Source organism: Monodon monoceros, unplaced genomic scaffold (assembly GCF_005190385.1).
Source record: "Monodon monoceros isolate NGI ecotype Baffin Bay Population unplaced genomic scaffold, NGI_Narwhal_1 Super_Scaffold_6, whole genome shotgun sequence".
Taxonomy (NCBI): domain Eukaryota; kingdom Metazoa; phylum Chordata; class Mammalia; order Artiodactyla; family Monodontidae; genus Monodon; species Monodon monoceros.
Window position 1 is genome coordinate 60641788 of NW_021703783.1, and position 14701 is coordinate 60656488.

Consider the following 14701-nt stretch of genomic DNA (forward strand, 5'->3'; position numbering starts at 1 on the left):
TTGGATATCTCTGCAACCATTCTGTAAGAATTATGCAAAGCCAAACAATGAATGAAATGTCTTTCTAACCTCTATATACATATACTAAAATGATGTACTTCATTGCGTTGAATACTTCATTTATTTAGCAAAAAGTCAATTCATACTGTGGACCTAGAAGAGTCTGATTTACCCCAATCCAGATACCTTAAACATAAACATTCAAGTCTAGAATGTCCTTTGGAGTATCTTTTGGCTGTCCTCAGCAATCAGATTGATTGTCACTGCTGACTGAAGGAATGTGCCTGAAAGATCTCTCTCTCTTACTCTCTCGCTCTCTCTTCTTTTCTTCTTTCTTTCCTTCTTTCCACCCTTTCTTCCCTCCCTCCAATGGATTGGGGACTTTGCAAATCCCCAGTTTCTTTCTTTCTTTATTATGTGTCACATATGCACACATAGGTACAGTTCTTAGGTTTTTTATTTCTTTTCTTGGTCTTTTTTTACTGTAATTCATAGCTAGCTGTATCAGAGTTGTTCTGTGGATTGATTCATTAATACCTGTAAAGTATCCAGCACAGTGCCTGGCAAATAGGAGATAATCTCCTTAAGTTATCTCATAGTATGTACTCCTCCTATTTTAGTTTGTTCTGAGATCTAGTAATTACATTAAGAAATGTAGTCTCTGTGTCACAGGAAAAAATAGCATATTCAGTCAACCACATCTTTCTTTAAATTGATGATTATCAGTTGGCCTAAAACGTTGAGTGTCATTAGAACTATTTGGCAATAAGCACTAGGTAAATAAATTCATATTCCAAATTACAGACTTAAGGTACTGCTTTGGAAAAACAAGTTTATGACTTTTGACAGTCTCACCGTGACATTCTCATCTTAGACACAGTAGAAAGTAGTTTTATGTGATTAACCTCACGATGAGCTATGGATACCACATACATTAGATTATATTTCATTTTTATTTGCCTCTATTATAACCTAACTTTGATAATAATGATGGTACTGATTATGAACTGACAAAAATTTAGAACTCAAAATGACTGAAAGTCTTTGGCTGGAAGCTTCCAGCGTTTCTTCCTGGGAAATTTAAATTTCTTGTATTTTATATTCCTTTCTATTTTTGCTTTCCCCATTAAAGTCATCTATTTTTCTCTAAAAAGAAATGTGCAGCTTCTAGGAACACAATCTTTTCTTCATAATGAGCAGCAGGAAATACCATGTTATTTCTAGCAAAAAACAGTAGAGGTGACTCGATGGTTTTGTTTAATACTGCTTTAAAAATGGACATACTGCTTGCCATGAAAGTGCTAGAAAAAAAGAGGACTCCACTGTAACTGCTATTGAAAATTTCAGAGGCAGACATCCCAGAATAATAGGCTGTGTGTGCTTTGTTTTTCAGTGAGCCCGACAAATCTGTCTCAATTTAACCTTCCTGGGCCCAGCATGATGCGCTCAAACAGCATCCCAGCCCAAGACTCATCCTTCGATCTCTACGACGACTCCCAGCTTTGTGGGAGTGCCACATCTCTGGAGGAGAGGCCACGGGCCATCAGCCATTCAGGCTCATTCAGGGACAGCATGGAAGAAGGTAGGCATCGGGGGAAATAAAGATGAAGTTACTTTAGTTAACTCAGACGTGAAAACTATCACATCACTCACATCACAAGGATTCCCTCAACAAAGTAAATAAGTATAACTCTCACTTGGAAGCCCTGAAGCTTGAAGAAATTTCAGTCTGCATTAGCTTCTGTTTCTTTCTGTATTTGGAAATATGCCAGAAATTGTTTCGATTAATACTTGGCTATAGAGCAGTTCAGAGTAAGTCTGGTGTTCTCATACAGAAATCTGTGTAATTTTAGAGACTATTTACCCTGGTGTGCCAAATATCCAAGTGACTGTCTTGTTTGACACCTCAGTTTAAAAACCGTAAAAGATACATAAACCAGAAAAAATTCTCTTATGAAACAACCACATGCTGCCGACTTTTATTCTCAGAAACTCCCTCTGGTGTTAGTTTTTATTATCATATTATTTTAGAATTCATATTGGGCCTGCTTTTTGCTTCATAAGTTACATTTCCTTATCCATTACATTAAGATTCTCACCTGACCTAATAAATGTCTTTGTAGTTGTAAAGTTCTACATGAATACTTTATAACAAAAACTCTTTGAAAAACTCAGGAGGCTTAATTGATTTTCAAATGTATGTAATTTTCTAAACTGTATAACCTCAAATGTCCAACTTGATGATAACATTTGAGAGATTTTCTTCTTTGATTTAATGAATGATTTTTAAGTACCCACACAGGAAAATTGTGGCACACATATTATAAAGCATATCAGCTAAGGATAAAATAGAGGTAAACACAGAAGTTCAACTAGATTAGAACAAAATCAGACGTGTAATCAGCCCTACTGTCCTACTCCTTAGTAAGTCTGTATAAAAAAAGGGACTCTAGGTCTTGAAGCATACCAAGGGTTTAAACCTCTGGTCATCCACTTATCTGTGGTATGAACATGAGCTAGTTGTGTAACTTTATTAGTCCTGATTTCTGTATGTGTAATTTCTGAGGATGAAAACAGAGTCAAGAATAGTTCTGTTCCCTTCTCTTTCCCCTTCCTACCTTCCTATTTAAAGTGTCTTCTGACTGTAATTGAGGTAGCTGTGAAAGTTGACTCCTGGTCTTCAGGTCACCGCTGTACATTTATTTAACACGCTGGCACTAAATCAGTTGACCGTAGTTGCCACTGCCTTTTGGGATATTAACCAAACCGCTGAATTCACCATGACAGGTAGTGAATTCTACCCTGAGGGTCTGCTGATTGCTTCAAGTGTAGACAAAATGTAATTAATCTGAAATGTAAAGTCATCACCTTTCTGAAATGGTTCTTTCACAGACAGGCCTCTTATAATACTGGAAAAATGATTTGCTAAGCATACTGATGGCTTTCTAGGGTGCTTCATTGACAGAGCAAATGCTGTTTATATGCTGGGAAATTCTGGCCTTCCATGTATGAGAATTAAATAATCTGAACTGCTGAAAGCCAGCCCCAGTGGGCGAGATGGCTTTTTGATGTCTATACATTGAATACTGAATTATTATAATTCTTAAATTATGCTCTAAAATAAAGGAATTGTTGGACAGGAAATGTAAGGGACTTTATTGATTCCCTGCCCGGTGCTCACGGTGAAAGATGAGGAAACTGAGCCACAAACTTTAAGGTTATAGACCTAAGCAGCAGAAAAAGGCTAAAAATGCGATCTCCTGATTCATCGTCCACCTTCCTACTGGTGCACCATATGCTAACAGTCTAAGTTCACACCAGTGTTATTAGAAATTGAAAGAATGTGCTTTTGTTTAAAGATGACTAGCATTTTTCACACCTCACAGAGTGATTTGCTCAAGCTAGGACTCTGGGAGTCGTCCTTTATTCTGCTTTTGACCCACATCAGTTTTAAAGAGGTTCTTCCTGGTGTCTCTCAAATTCATCCCTTTATTTTCATCCCAACTGCCTCTATCCTACACAGTTTTCCCGGTCCTCTCCAGACCAGGTCGTGAGCACCCCCAGGTGCTTTTGTAGTACCCAGAACATTGCTCTTAATAGTGTTTATATGACCCTGTTGTGATTATCTTTTTAGTTACATATCTTTCTACTTCTTTTTGGGCTCCTAGGATTGTGGCATTCAATTTTACAGTCCCAGCATCTAGCAAGGGCCTATCACATTGTGTGCATTTGACTAATGTTTATTTAATGGATGAGTAAGCAGAAATAACCTTATATTATCCCGCAATGAAAAGAGGAAGAACTTTTCTACAAATATAATTAATCACAATTTTATCCACCTTTTGGGCTTAATATTGTACATTGGACTTGCAGAAATATAAATCATTCTGTTAATTGTTTAAGATTGGTATTTTGATGCACCTACCTAAAAGACAGTATGCAATTTCCATCCTTAATTTCAATGAGACACCACCTTGAAATAAGAAGTACTTTCTGTTACTAAAATTATGAAGGAAACCATACTTCTCCATTAGAATGGGTATAATCAGCTCATCACAGATAATGTTGGAAGAGCTTGTTTCCCTGAAAATTTATGGAGAAAAAAATTGAAAATGGATCTTTGTTGTATAAAAATGAAATTAAATAAAATACATAAAGTTTTTTTAAAGTTTAAACTTTCATGGCAACTTTAGGTGTCCATGATTTTCGTATTATTTATTATGTGGGAGTTTACTCTAGTTTTCAATACGTGCAAAGCATGCTAGAAGGGCTTGCACTTGTCAGTTCTTCTCTGTAATGTGGTGGAGGAGGTACTTTAGGGACCTTTCCATGGCTCAACATTTTCGATCTCTAAAAAATGACAGCAGACTTGTTCTCAGATTCTTATGTTATTTTTATTTCCTTAATCACCTATTCTTCACTTTTCAGTAAAGGTCTGGTGGTTCTGAGCAGACTTCATTACTTCACCTCTTGTTCTTTTTTGCTTTCTTCAGTTCATGGCTCTTCATTATCACTGGTCTCCAGCACTTCTTCTCTTTACTCTACGGTAAGTGTTGACTGTTAAGAAAACGCTTTTGCCTTTGCCAAGCACACAAATGGTTAAATAGGTTGGCATTTACACAGAAGCCGCGCAATTAAATAAGGGTATACTCTAAGCTCCTGCATACTGATAAGGTGGTGGGTGCTCTCCCAGCCCTTCTATGGCTCATTTGTATGTGCTTCCACTTGACTTTTATGTACTCATTGTAATCAGTGAGCGGATAGAAAACTGAATCTCATAAAACCCGATGGGCTATGACTCGGAATCCCTGAAACCATGTATGATGATCCACCATAATCTTATAATACTGACCACTTTTCCTTGTTCGGTTCCCTGAGCCATGACTGGTAATTGTTCTATGGTATCTTCTCCATTTTCTTTCATAAGTTCATTTTTTGAGAAGATCACACCAAAGGGTAAAAGCGTAAAAGGCTTGGTGACTTTTTAAACTGTATCTTCTGAAAGAGTGTGATTTTAAAAACTTCATTTCTTAAGAGAGGAATGCCAGTGTATCAGCGTATTTTCCCAATGTGTGAAATTATATTTTGTTTTTGCCAAGATGAGTCTTCTGTCCACTTATTAAAATTTCATCATTTTCAAAAAGTCTACAAGCAGTTACGTTTTACGAAAAGTTTCCTTCATCCTAGGTTAGAGCAGGGTATATTTTAGTTTATGAATCTCACTGAGTCTTGAGCACTATGAATAATCCCTAATCCTGTATCGAAAGGTTCATGAAAAGTTCAAAGCCTCAGCTGTCACTGAATAATTAAGCATTAAGGGCAATACTAATTTTTTCATTCGTTTTCATTAAGTTCAAATGTTATGGCCCTCTTTCTATATTTATTGCTTTAAAGTGTTACTCAAGATCAGACTATCATTGGCAGAGGCAATATTTTTCTTATCATTTCTCCTTTTAATGATTAACATTGCCAATCGATTCTATGAATAATGAAATCACTGTTAGCGTTTAGATAAATCTGCTGTTTTAGGCAAACGGATAAAGAAGTGAGAAATGTAAAAATGTATCGGAAAAAACACAAAGAAATATGTCATGTTCCTCCCATTGGGCCAATGCCACTGCTTGACGGGAGATATATTCTGACTTAAACCCTTGCAATTGAAGTCTCTATATAACATTAAAAGATGCAGCATCATTATAGTCATATTTTAAATATATAAAAAACAATATTTGGATAAGAAACTACCTTCATGAAGCCTGAGAAAAACTCAAGAAGAAAAAGAGCATGGGTTGAGGAAAAACAGATGGCTAATTAGTATACAAGAATCTAATAGACCTTTCTGTGATAATAAAGTTATTCTATACCTGTACTAGATTATACAGTAACCACTAGTCACATGTGGCTATTGAGTATTTGAATTGTGTGTGGTATGACAAAGGAAGTGCATCTTTTATTTTAAGTAATTTGAATTTATATAGACACGTGCCTTGTGGCTGCTATACTAGATATTACAGGTTTACAGGGAACAAAGGAGGTACATTTAAAAAATTATAGATTTATAGGAGCAGATGTCAAAATAATAGGGATAAATTAGAAAGTATAAATGAGAAGTATTAAGAGTACAATATGAAATAGGCACAGAGATGAAAATAAAGAAACTATACACACATATTTATGTGATGAAATAGACCCTCATGTTAAGTGTGAAAAGAATGGATTAGGTGATCAAATCACATGAGAAGGTGATATTATTAGGAAATTAAGAAATTTAAATAGTTCTGTTGGAAATGATGGAAATTATATAATTGAACTGACAGCCTGTAGTAAGACAATTAAAATAAATGCATATATGGAGGAGTAATAAAGAGAAAAATCGCAGGTGATAGAGGAGTCATTTCTGTCTCCAGTCCCCCATTATCATGCACTGATAGTTAATTGGCAATGAAAAGATATCTGTGAAAGTGCTTTTCAAACTATGAAGTGAAAAGTCAATTTATCATTTTTCTTCATGCCTCCTTAAGGACTCAGGATAAAGGATCAGTTGATTTACATTTTTGCCTGACTCTATCAGGAGTTATTGTGTGACATCAGGCAAGTTGCTAAATTTCTTTGGACTGTACCTGCAACGTAAAGTTGGCAAACAGCAGCCAGATCTAGCCCATCTGCCCCAAGGGATTTCTGCAATAGTTAGAGAAGATAAGGTTCATTACATACCATAAATTACAGAAAATTATAAACTGCATGGGAGCACCATTTATATCATAGTCTTTGTGATTTGCACCTTTTGAAGTTATGCCATGTGCAAGCAACACAGTTGTGCATGATATGCCTTCATAAAATAATTAGGGAACTTGCCGGCGGTCCAGTGGTTAGGACTCTGCACTTCCACCGCCAGAGGCCTGGGTTCAATCCCTGGTTGGGGAGCTAAAATCCCGCAAGCCACGCGGTGTGGGAAAAAAAAAAAATTAAAGTGTTTAGGGGAAAAAGATTATTATTTTTTTTAAAGGACTATTAGACACTATTTGCTATTATGAGGCAATATACTGCTCTTCCTAACCATAAATATAAACAGTCTTTAACACCATCATTTATGCAACTTATAGAATTATATGTTTTGATTAAAAATATTAAACTAGGGCTTCCCTGGTGGCGCAGTGGTTGGGAGTCCGCCTGCCGATGCAGGGGACACGGGTTTGTGCCCCAGTCCGGAAAATCCCACATGCCGCGGAGCGGCTGGGCCCGTGAGCCATGGCCTCTGGGCCTGCGCGTCTGGAGCCTGTGCTCCGCAACGGGAGAGGCCACAGCAGTGAGAGGCCTGCGTACCGCAAAAAAAAAAAAAAAAAAATTAAACTAACAAAGATGACTTGTTGTAAAGAACATTTACCTGTCAAATTACAATATAATAAATCCAATTGAAAGGATTATTTCTTCACATATAACTCTTGAAGTCTCTACCAATTATAATTTGGTAAAATTTTCCAAAGTACCTTGTTATAAAGCTGAAATCATCTTACAGAATTTTTGAGCAGAAAGATCCAGGGAGATTACACACTGGTTGGAAATCACAGAGCCAATCTGACCTGCCAAGCTGTTACCTTTGGCAAACTTTGAGTTTGTGTGTTTGTTTTTAAATCTAAGCCAACACTGAAAAAATATGGAGTTTTACCTAAAAATTCAAATTTCTCAGTTCCTTTTGAAAGTAATCGGAATATCTAGCAACACGGAAATGAGATTCCTCCAGGTTTACAGCATCGCCCCTTTTCGATGTTGGCGTGTGAATTCAGGCAAGACCCAGCCTCCACCAATTCTCTTCCTGACACTGAAGCTGAGTTTGCACTGTTAGTTATTATTGTGCTGTTGCATTTATTGCAGGAAAGAAATACTCCTCAGTATCCATATCTGTATGAAAAGTCGGGAAAACAGATAACCTAGGAAGGCTGTGTGATTTTTTTTTAATACCCAGGGCTCTTTTTATTCTTTGTATGTCTAGTCCTGTTAAACATTTAAAATTTTGATCCTTGCAATAGATGTTTTCTGAGTGGCTGTATATTAAAAATTGTATTGAACCCGTTTTGTACTTGGAATCTAATTTGTATTGATTTAATAAGAGTGAGCGAGGGCTATGTTAGTTCATTGTGGAGCCCTTCAGCATATTTCCTAACACATAGCTAATACTAAAGTAAACATTTTTTGATTAGTAAATTTGAAAGGATGAATGAATGGCCAAGTAATGGCTTACAGAATAAAGAATCATCTAATATATTTTTATTTAGGCAAGGTGTTTTATATTGTTTACCACCCTTGAGGACATTGGGCCAGCTTCAAAACCATCATTTAAAAATGGCAAGTAATCATATTCCATCATAATGTCATCAATCCATGCCTAACCCACTGAAAGAAATAGTAATATTCTGGCTCATTGCTTCAACTTTATGGTAACACCTACCCAGTATTGCTAACCACAGGATATGAAAGAAGGCAAAGATTAAAGAAAAAGTTAGTTCTGAAAAGTCAGCAAAGAGAAAGTCATTCTGTACAGTATATATAGAATTAATATGTGATGGTTATGCATGTAACTAGTGTAACTTATTCAGGGCTTTTTTAATGAAAAAATGTGATGACTGTCTTTCTTGACTATTTTTTTTAAATAGCATACAATGCTCTTTTCAATATGCAAGTTACTTACTGAGTATCAGTTCTGTATAATCCTAGCAAGCCTAGAAGCAGGATTTGGACAGAATAAACTGGCAGTAAATATGCAAAATACCAGGGAAACCAAATAGTCAAAGTTAATCATGCCGTATGTCTCAAGGTAAACAACCTCCAGCTTTTGATCCATGAAATTTTTATCTTAAAATTCCTTCATTCCGTCTGATTCAAAAATCAAACTTTATATGAAACATTGAAATTATTATAACTTAAAAATATTGAATCTTCACTTTAAAAAGTTGAGATATAAAACATTAAATCTTTATGTGAGAATTTGTTTTTAAAACAGTTTTCTTATAAAGGCTATTAGGATTCTACTAGTTAACCACTCTTCATTTAACCACTATATTAATAACTGTACATATTTTTTAGGAATAAAGAAAATATAAGATAGAAAAAAATTCAGTTTAAAAGAGATGCTTATGCATAAAAAATATCCTGAGGGTTATTTTACTTTGTTTTAGTTTATGTTTTCTGGAGGAAAAGAAGAGATAAAAAATGATTTAGGTACTTCTGTGTCAATTAATCAGGAAATGTCTCAAAAGGAGAGATAAGAGGTAGGAGATTGTTTTTCAGCTTTGTATCTGCTCAAGGCAATGAACAGACTTGTAATGTTCAGCAATATTATGCATTCTCCAGCTTTTTCCAGAATGAGGGAGCTTCCCAAATACAATGGCGCACATAATTCATTTTCTGGCATTTTGCAGCCCAACGTGAAGAAGAAAAACAGAGCTAGGAGTTTTCTACAGCTGAGGCCAAAACACCCCTCAAGGTCCTACAGCAGTGCTCATTTCCATTATCTGTGGAGCCGATGTTTGTCAGCCACTTTTATCACTGCCTTACCACTGGGGGTTTTAATGTTTTGCTGACTTGGAGCCCAATAAACTTATTTAATGATCATTAAGAAAAGCAAATAAAATAGAAACTAATCAGCAGATTTTCTGTTGTTGTCAGTACAGGTCAATATTTTTCCTCTAGTCTTATTTGGCATTCTTTATGATCTATATATCACAGAATAAATTTCCGACTCCTGGGTCTTGGCTAAAAATCTCTGTAATTTCAGAGTATAAATTTCCTAAAATCTGTATGAAAAAAAGATCTACTCTATTATTTTTTTCTGCACTCATATTTTTTAAAGTATAATTTTATACCTTTTTTTGTTTATGGTCTGGATCTTAGGGTAACACCATTTTTTAATTCTATCCTTTGCTTTCAAGACATAGTACATATCCATAAATCAAATAACTGATATTTTTAAAATACCATTAGGTTTATATATAACGAAATATTCATTTGCGGCCCTACAGGTTCCTGTTTTTACTGTTTTAATTTAATAATATCATATTTTACCATGTTCTTACGTTAGACCAAAATAACATTTTAAATACACAGTATAATTATTTTATTCTTTTATACTTGTAGAATGAATTGACACTAATTATTTATAGTTAAATTCTTTTTCCTTTTTTTCTTTTACAGGCTGAAGAAAAGGCTCATTCAGAGGTAAAAACCTTGTAGTATTTTTACATTTGACTGTTTTCGTTTACATTTATGATGAAATGAGTGTTTCGACCACTAGAGGGCTCTATGATACAACTCATAACTCTCCAACACTGCTAATAGAAGTGACCCAGCTAGTGATAAATGGTCTTGGATATTTCCTCTTAAAAGAAAATGTAACGAAGTTTTTAGAAGCAAACTCTTTTCTCATGTTCTAGCTTGGAGTCTTAAATCAACATCTAATAAGTTGTCTCTAGCACTTACAAATCTTTGATGGATGAATGAATGAATGTGTGGTCTATTATATTATAGTCTCTTCCCCCACTGCCTGTTAGACTAAGTGCATAGGATTAAGGCAAGTATTGAATTTGAGGCACTAGACCGCCACAACACAATTTACCAGTATCCCAGCCCATCTATTATTTGGTGCCAGGACTTTGCTGCTTCTAATCACTTGATGTATAGTGTAGTATATTGTTCTAATCACGTACATTTCACAAATATTTCATTGCAATCACGTACAAATCAGATTGCAGCCTGGAGAGAACATTATTTTTCTTTCCCTTTGTATAAGAGCTGTCCTGGCCAAGGAGAGCAGGGAGACTTTAATTAGGCCTTTATTCAAGGTGTGCTAATGACTATTTGATTGGTTTTACCATGAGCAAAGAAAAATGCATTGGTAACAGCCTCTGCAAAGGAATTCTGCCCTTTGAAGTTTTATTTTATTAGACTTTTAAAGTAAAATTTGTGCTGTATTTTAAAAAAATTGAAAAAGTATAAATTATATCAATTTTATCTTTATAATTGCTAGACCAAAGAGTAAATACGGTTTTGAAAAACCTAAACTATTTACATCTCACGGACATGGCAATCGACCACTGACCGCAATATGTATAGCTACTAAGGCATAGAAATACCACATCTGTCTGCCGTATTAGTAGTTATCCACCTCCCCTTTAATTATTTATGCCCCATAGTAGGTTATGGTTCTTTTTTAATGATTTATATTACTTTAAGGTTTCCTAGATTCTATTTTAAAGGAAATCTGATCATGTAATAGAGACTATTAATTTGAGAAAGCCTCTTTGAATTTGTATTGTTTTAAGAATAAAATAGATGTTCTCTGCTTTCTGGAACCATTTGCGGTCATCATCATTTGAATGCAGCTCAAATGCTCTTTGGGTCTGGGTGTATCTCTTTTTTTAAAGGACAAGAGTCAAATGGAATCACATTTACTAAAATTATGTAAATGTTCCCTGTCTCTAATTCCAGTTTAAAGTTTAGTTCTTTTTTAGAGTCTTTTCAGTATTTACCACCATTTCTTCTCCACAAAAATCTAATGGGTAGGAAAAAAAAAAAAAAGACAGTTAATGAACTGTGTCAAGAATGCTCTTTCAAACTAAGGTAGTGTTTTGAAAGTTTAACTACAATAGAAGACTTGGTTTTGAAGAAATGAGAATCATCAGAGTAGAATGTTTGGCACCTAAGTAACTAAAATCCCTTGAGACCAGAAGTATACTTGTAGACTTAGTCTCAGTTGCTTATAAATATCTTAACCTTACTAATCACTGTCTATATTTCATGGAAACATGAAACATGCAGATTAAACTGTGGAAGGTGCTTAAATTAAAATTTTAAGTATGATATATACTCTCATCTTTTTCTGGTTCAGTTTTATTTGAGTGTGGACCTAACCAAACAGGAAAACATTTTAGCGTATTTATGTTGATGGTTTATCTAGCCATTTTTACAGTATTACTGATTTTTCCCCTTTTTTGAAACTATGGATAATCTTTAACAGCATTTCTGCCCAGAGCTCATAGTAACTCACTGAATAAAGGGCATTATAACAAAGACTTGGGAAGGCTTCTCTAAGTGTTAGGAATTAAAACTCCAGCCAATAAAATTATTTTCAAATATGGAATCATTAAATGTTGAATTGGAGCCAACTTTCAGTGACTGCAGGATATTCTACAGCTTCTGAGAAGTTGCCAAAGTATAGGAAATAAAAATAAACATACAAAAAAATGGATAGAAAAATAAAAAGACCCAGAAAAAATATATATGTATATTTACTGGGGGTAGGATGAGCTAATTATAGTATTGGCTTTTTTGGATTGAATTCTTAGTTTTAAGTTAAAATCTACTAGCATATTGATTTGATTTTTTTTTTAATTACATTCAGCAAATCCATAAACTACGGAGAGAGCTTGTTGCATCACAAGAAAAAGTTGCCACTCTCACTTCTCAACTTTCAGCAAATGTAAGTCACTTTTGATTTTTTTTGATATATTAAAACAGATGTTTATATAGTAAATGGGATAATTTTAGTAACAGACTCACAAACTTTAAATGTCCAAAATTATACAGACTTTAGGTCACTAAATAGTGGGACTTTCCTGCACGCTGGGTAATCAAACGTAAATCCACATTGATGAGGAATCACAATGTGGTTAAAGTGGCTTTTGTTTCATGTAAAGTTGGAAACATTAGTAAAAGCTACAAGTCTTATTTCTTTTCTTATTTCTCATTGTTACCAACGACCAGCCCCACATACGTAAGACTTTCTTCAGCTCCAAGACAATGAGGGGTTGACAGTGATTAACTGTGGAGTATAAAAAATTCTTGTGCCCTGTCTCCTTCAGCACAATTTATTGGACAATTAGTTAAGCAGCCAGTTAATTCTCTAGATTTGGGTTTCTTACCTATATTATAAATGAGCTAGAGGTCTCTCAAAAGCCTTGGTAGCCTCCTTACAGCAGTTAAAGCAGCTGAGGATCGCAAAAAATGATGGCAAAAACCATCAGTTATATTAACATTTACTGAAGATCCTTCAGTGTGCCCCGGAGTATACTAAGAGTAGGAGCAGAAATAAAGGCGAACATGTGGCATTGTGCCTGGCCCTAGGGAACAACAGTGTTAGAAGCAGCAGTGAGGGGTGAGGAAGCTCCCGCTATTTTGCCATATGTCCTGACACCTTCACTCAACATCAGTCTGCTCACTTCCACCGGGTGGCTTTGGGCCTGTTCCTGCCTCACCACTCTGCTCTTCGTGGAGTTCTTCCATCTGCTCAGCAAAGCTTAACACAGCAAGAGTGAGCAAATGTGGGCTCACTGGGTATGATTTAAATAAGAGATTTTTTTTTTTTTTCGGTACGCGGGCCTCTCACTGTTGCGGCCTCTCCCGTTGCGGAGCACAGGCTCCGGACGCGCAGGCTCAGCGGCCATGGCTCACGGGCCCAGCCGCTCCGCGGCATGTGGGATCTTCCCGGACCGGGGCACGAACCCGTGTCCCCTGCATCGGCAGGCGGACCCCCCAATCACTGCGCCACCAGGGAAGCCCTAAATAAGAGATATTTTAAGAATAAAAGTTATTGTGCAATATATTGGGTTGGCAAAAAGTTTGTTTGGGTTTTTCCGTACCATCAATAACCCAAACGCATTTTTTGGCCAATCCAGTACCTTCCACAGTATATAAGTAAGTCATTTCACTCACAATGCATTCATTTTAGCACTGTTTTTGAATTAACTTTATCTTTTTAACTTTGGGAGAATCAAATGAATTTGGGATTGGCTATATTTATTTTTTATAGATGTTGTCAGGGGATTCTTAAAATAATAGCAGGTTTTAGAGAACTGTTTAGACAATACTGGAAGAGAAACAGTATTATTTAACCCATATTTTTTGTCTAAGAATAATTCTTAAATAGTTCAGAAGCCACTGTAAATTTTATACTATAGGCTATATGTATAGTAGTATAAAGCACTCCTGTCTGGGTCCCTGAATTTGTACCCAGAGGACATATTGCAGTGTAAAAGCCGGAACACACTGGATTGTGTTTGTCTGCAATGAGGAAGGCTCAATGACAGGCCCTATGCTCTGGATAGTAAAGATATAAATGTCTTGAACGATTACTCAGAGTTTTGCTTTATTTTGTAAATGTCTCTTGCGTGGACTTACATATCAGTTGTTGGATTAATAAACAGCTGCTATACATAATGGAATTTGGGCTTTTACCCAATATTGTTTATACTGTCTCCATTTAAAAAGTAATACGGTTGACCCTTGAACAACACGTGTTTGAACTGTGCAGGTCCACCTATGCATGGATATTTTAAAATCTGCATGTAAGTGGATCCACACGTTTCTAAATATCTGCATATAACTGGACCTGCGTAGTTCAAACCCGTGTTGTTTAAGGGCCAACCATACACAATCCATGGTTGGTTGAGCCCCTGGATGTGGAACTCACAGATGCAGAGGGCCAACTATGGGACTTGAGCATCCATGGATTTTGGTCCTGGAACCAATCTCCCACAGATACCAAGTGACAAATGTACGTGTATATTGTATTAAAAAGAAAAACTGAAATTAAAAGAAGTGTTTAATAAAAGATATATATTCGTTTTTCCCTCTGAGATTCCCATTCCCATTCTTGGTTATTGATTTCTTGTGTTTCCTTTCAACATTGTTCTTCTGTATACCCCTGAAT

The 14701-nt window shown here is 35.7% G+C and overlaps 1 protein-coding gene across 3 annotated transcripts in view; it reads left to right on the plus strand.

The window, feature by feature from the left end:
• Positions 1-14701, plus strand: part of NAV3 (neuron navigator 3) — a 363427-nt gene that overhangs the window by 286416 nt on the left and 62310 nt on the right. For all 3 annotated transcript variants that reach the window (XM_029206422.1, XM_029206421.1, XM_029206423.1), the window contains exons 19-22: positions 1394-1582; positions 4494-4546; positions 10189-10212; positions 12395-12472. In XM_029206422.1, coding sequence (XP_029062255.1) covers positions 1394-1582; positions 4494-4546; positions 10189-10212; positions 12395-12472 — 344 coding nt within the window. The remainder of the gene's footprint in view (positions 1-1393; positions 1583-4493; positions 4547-10188; positions 10213-12394; positions 12473-14701) is intronic.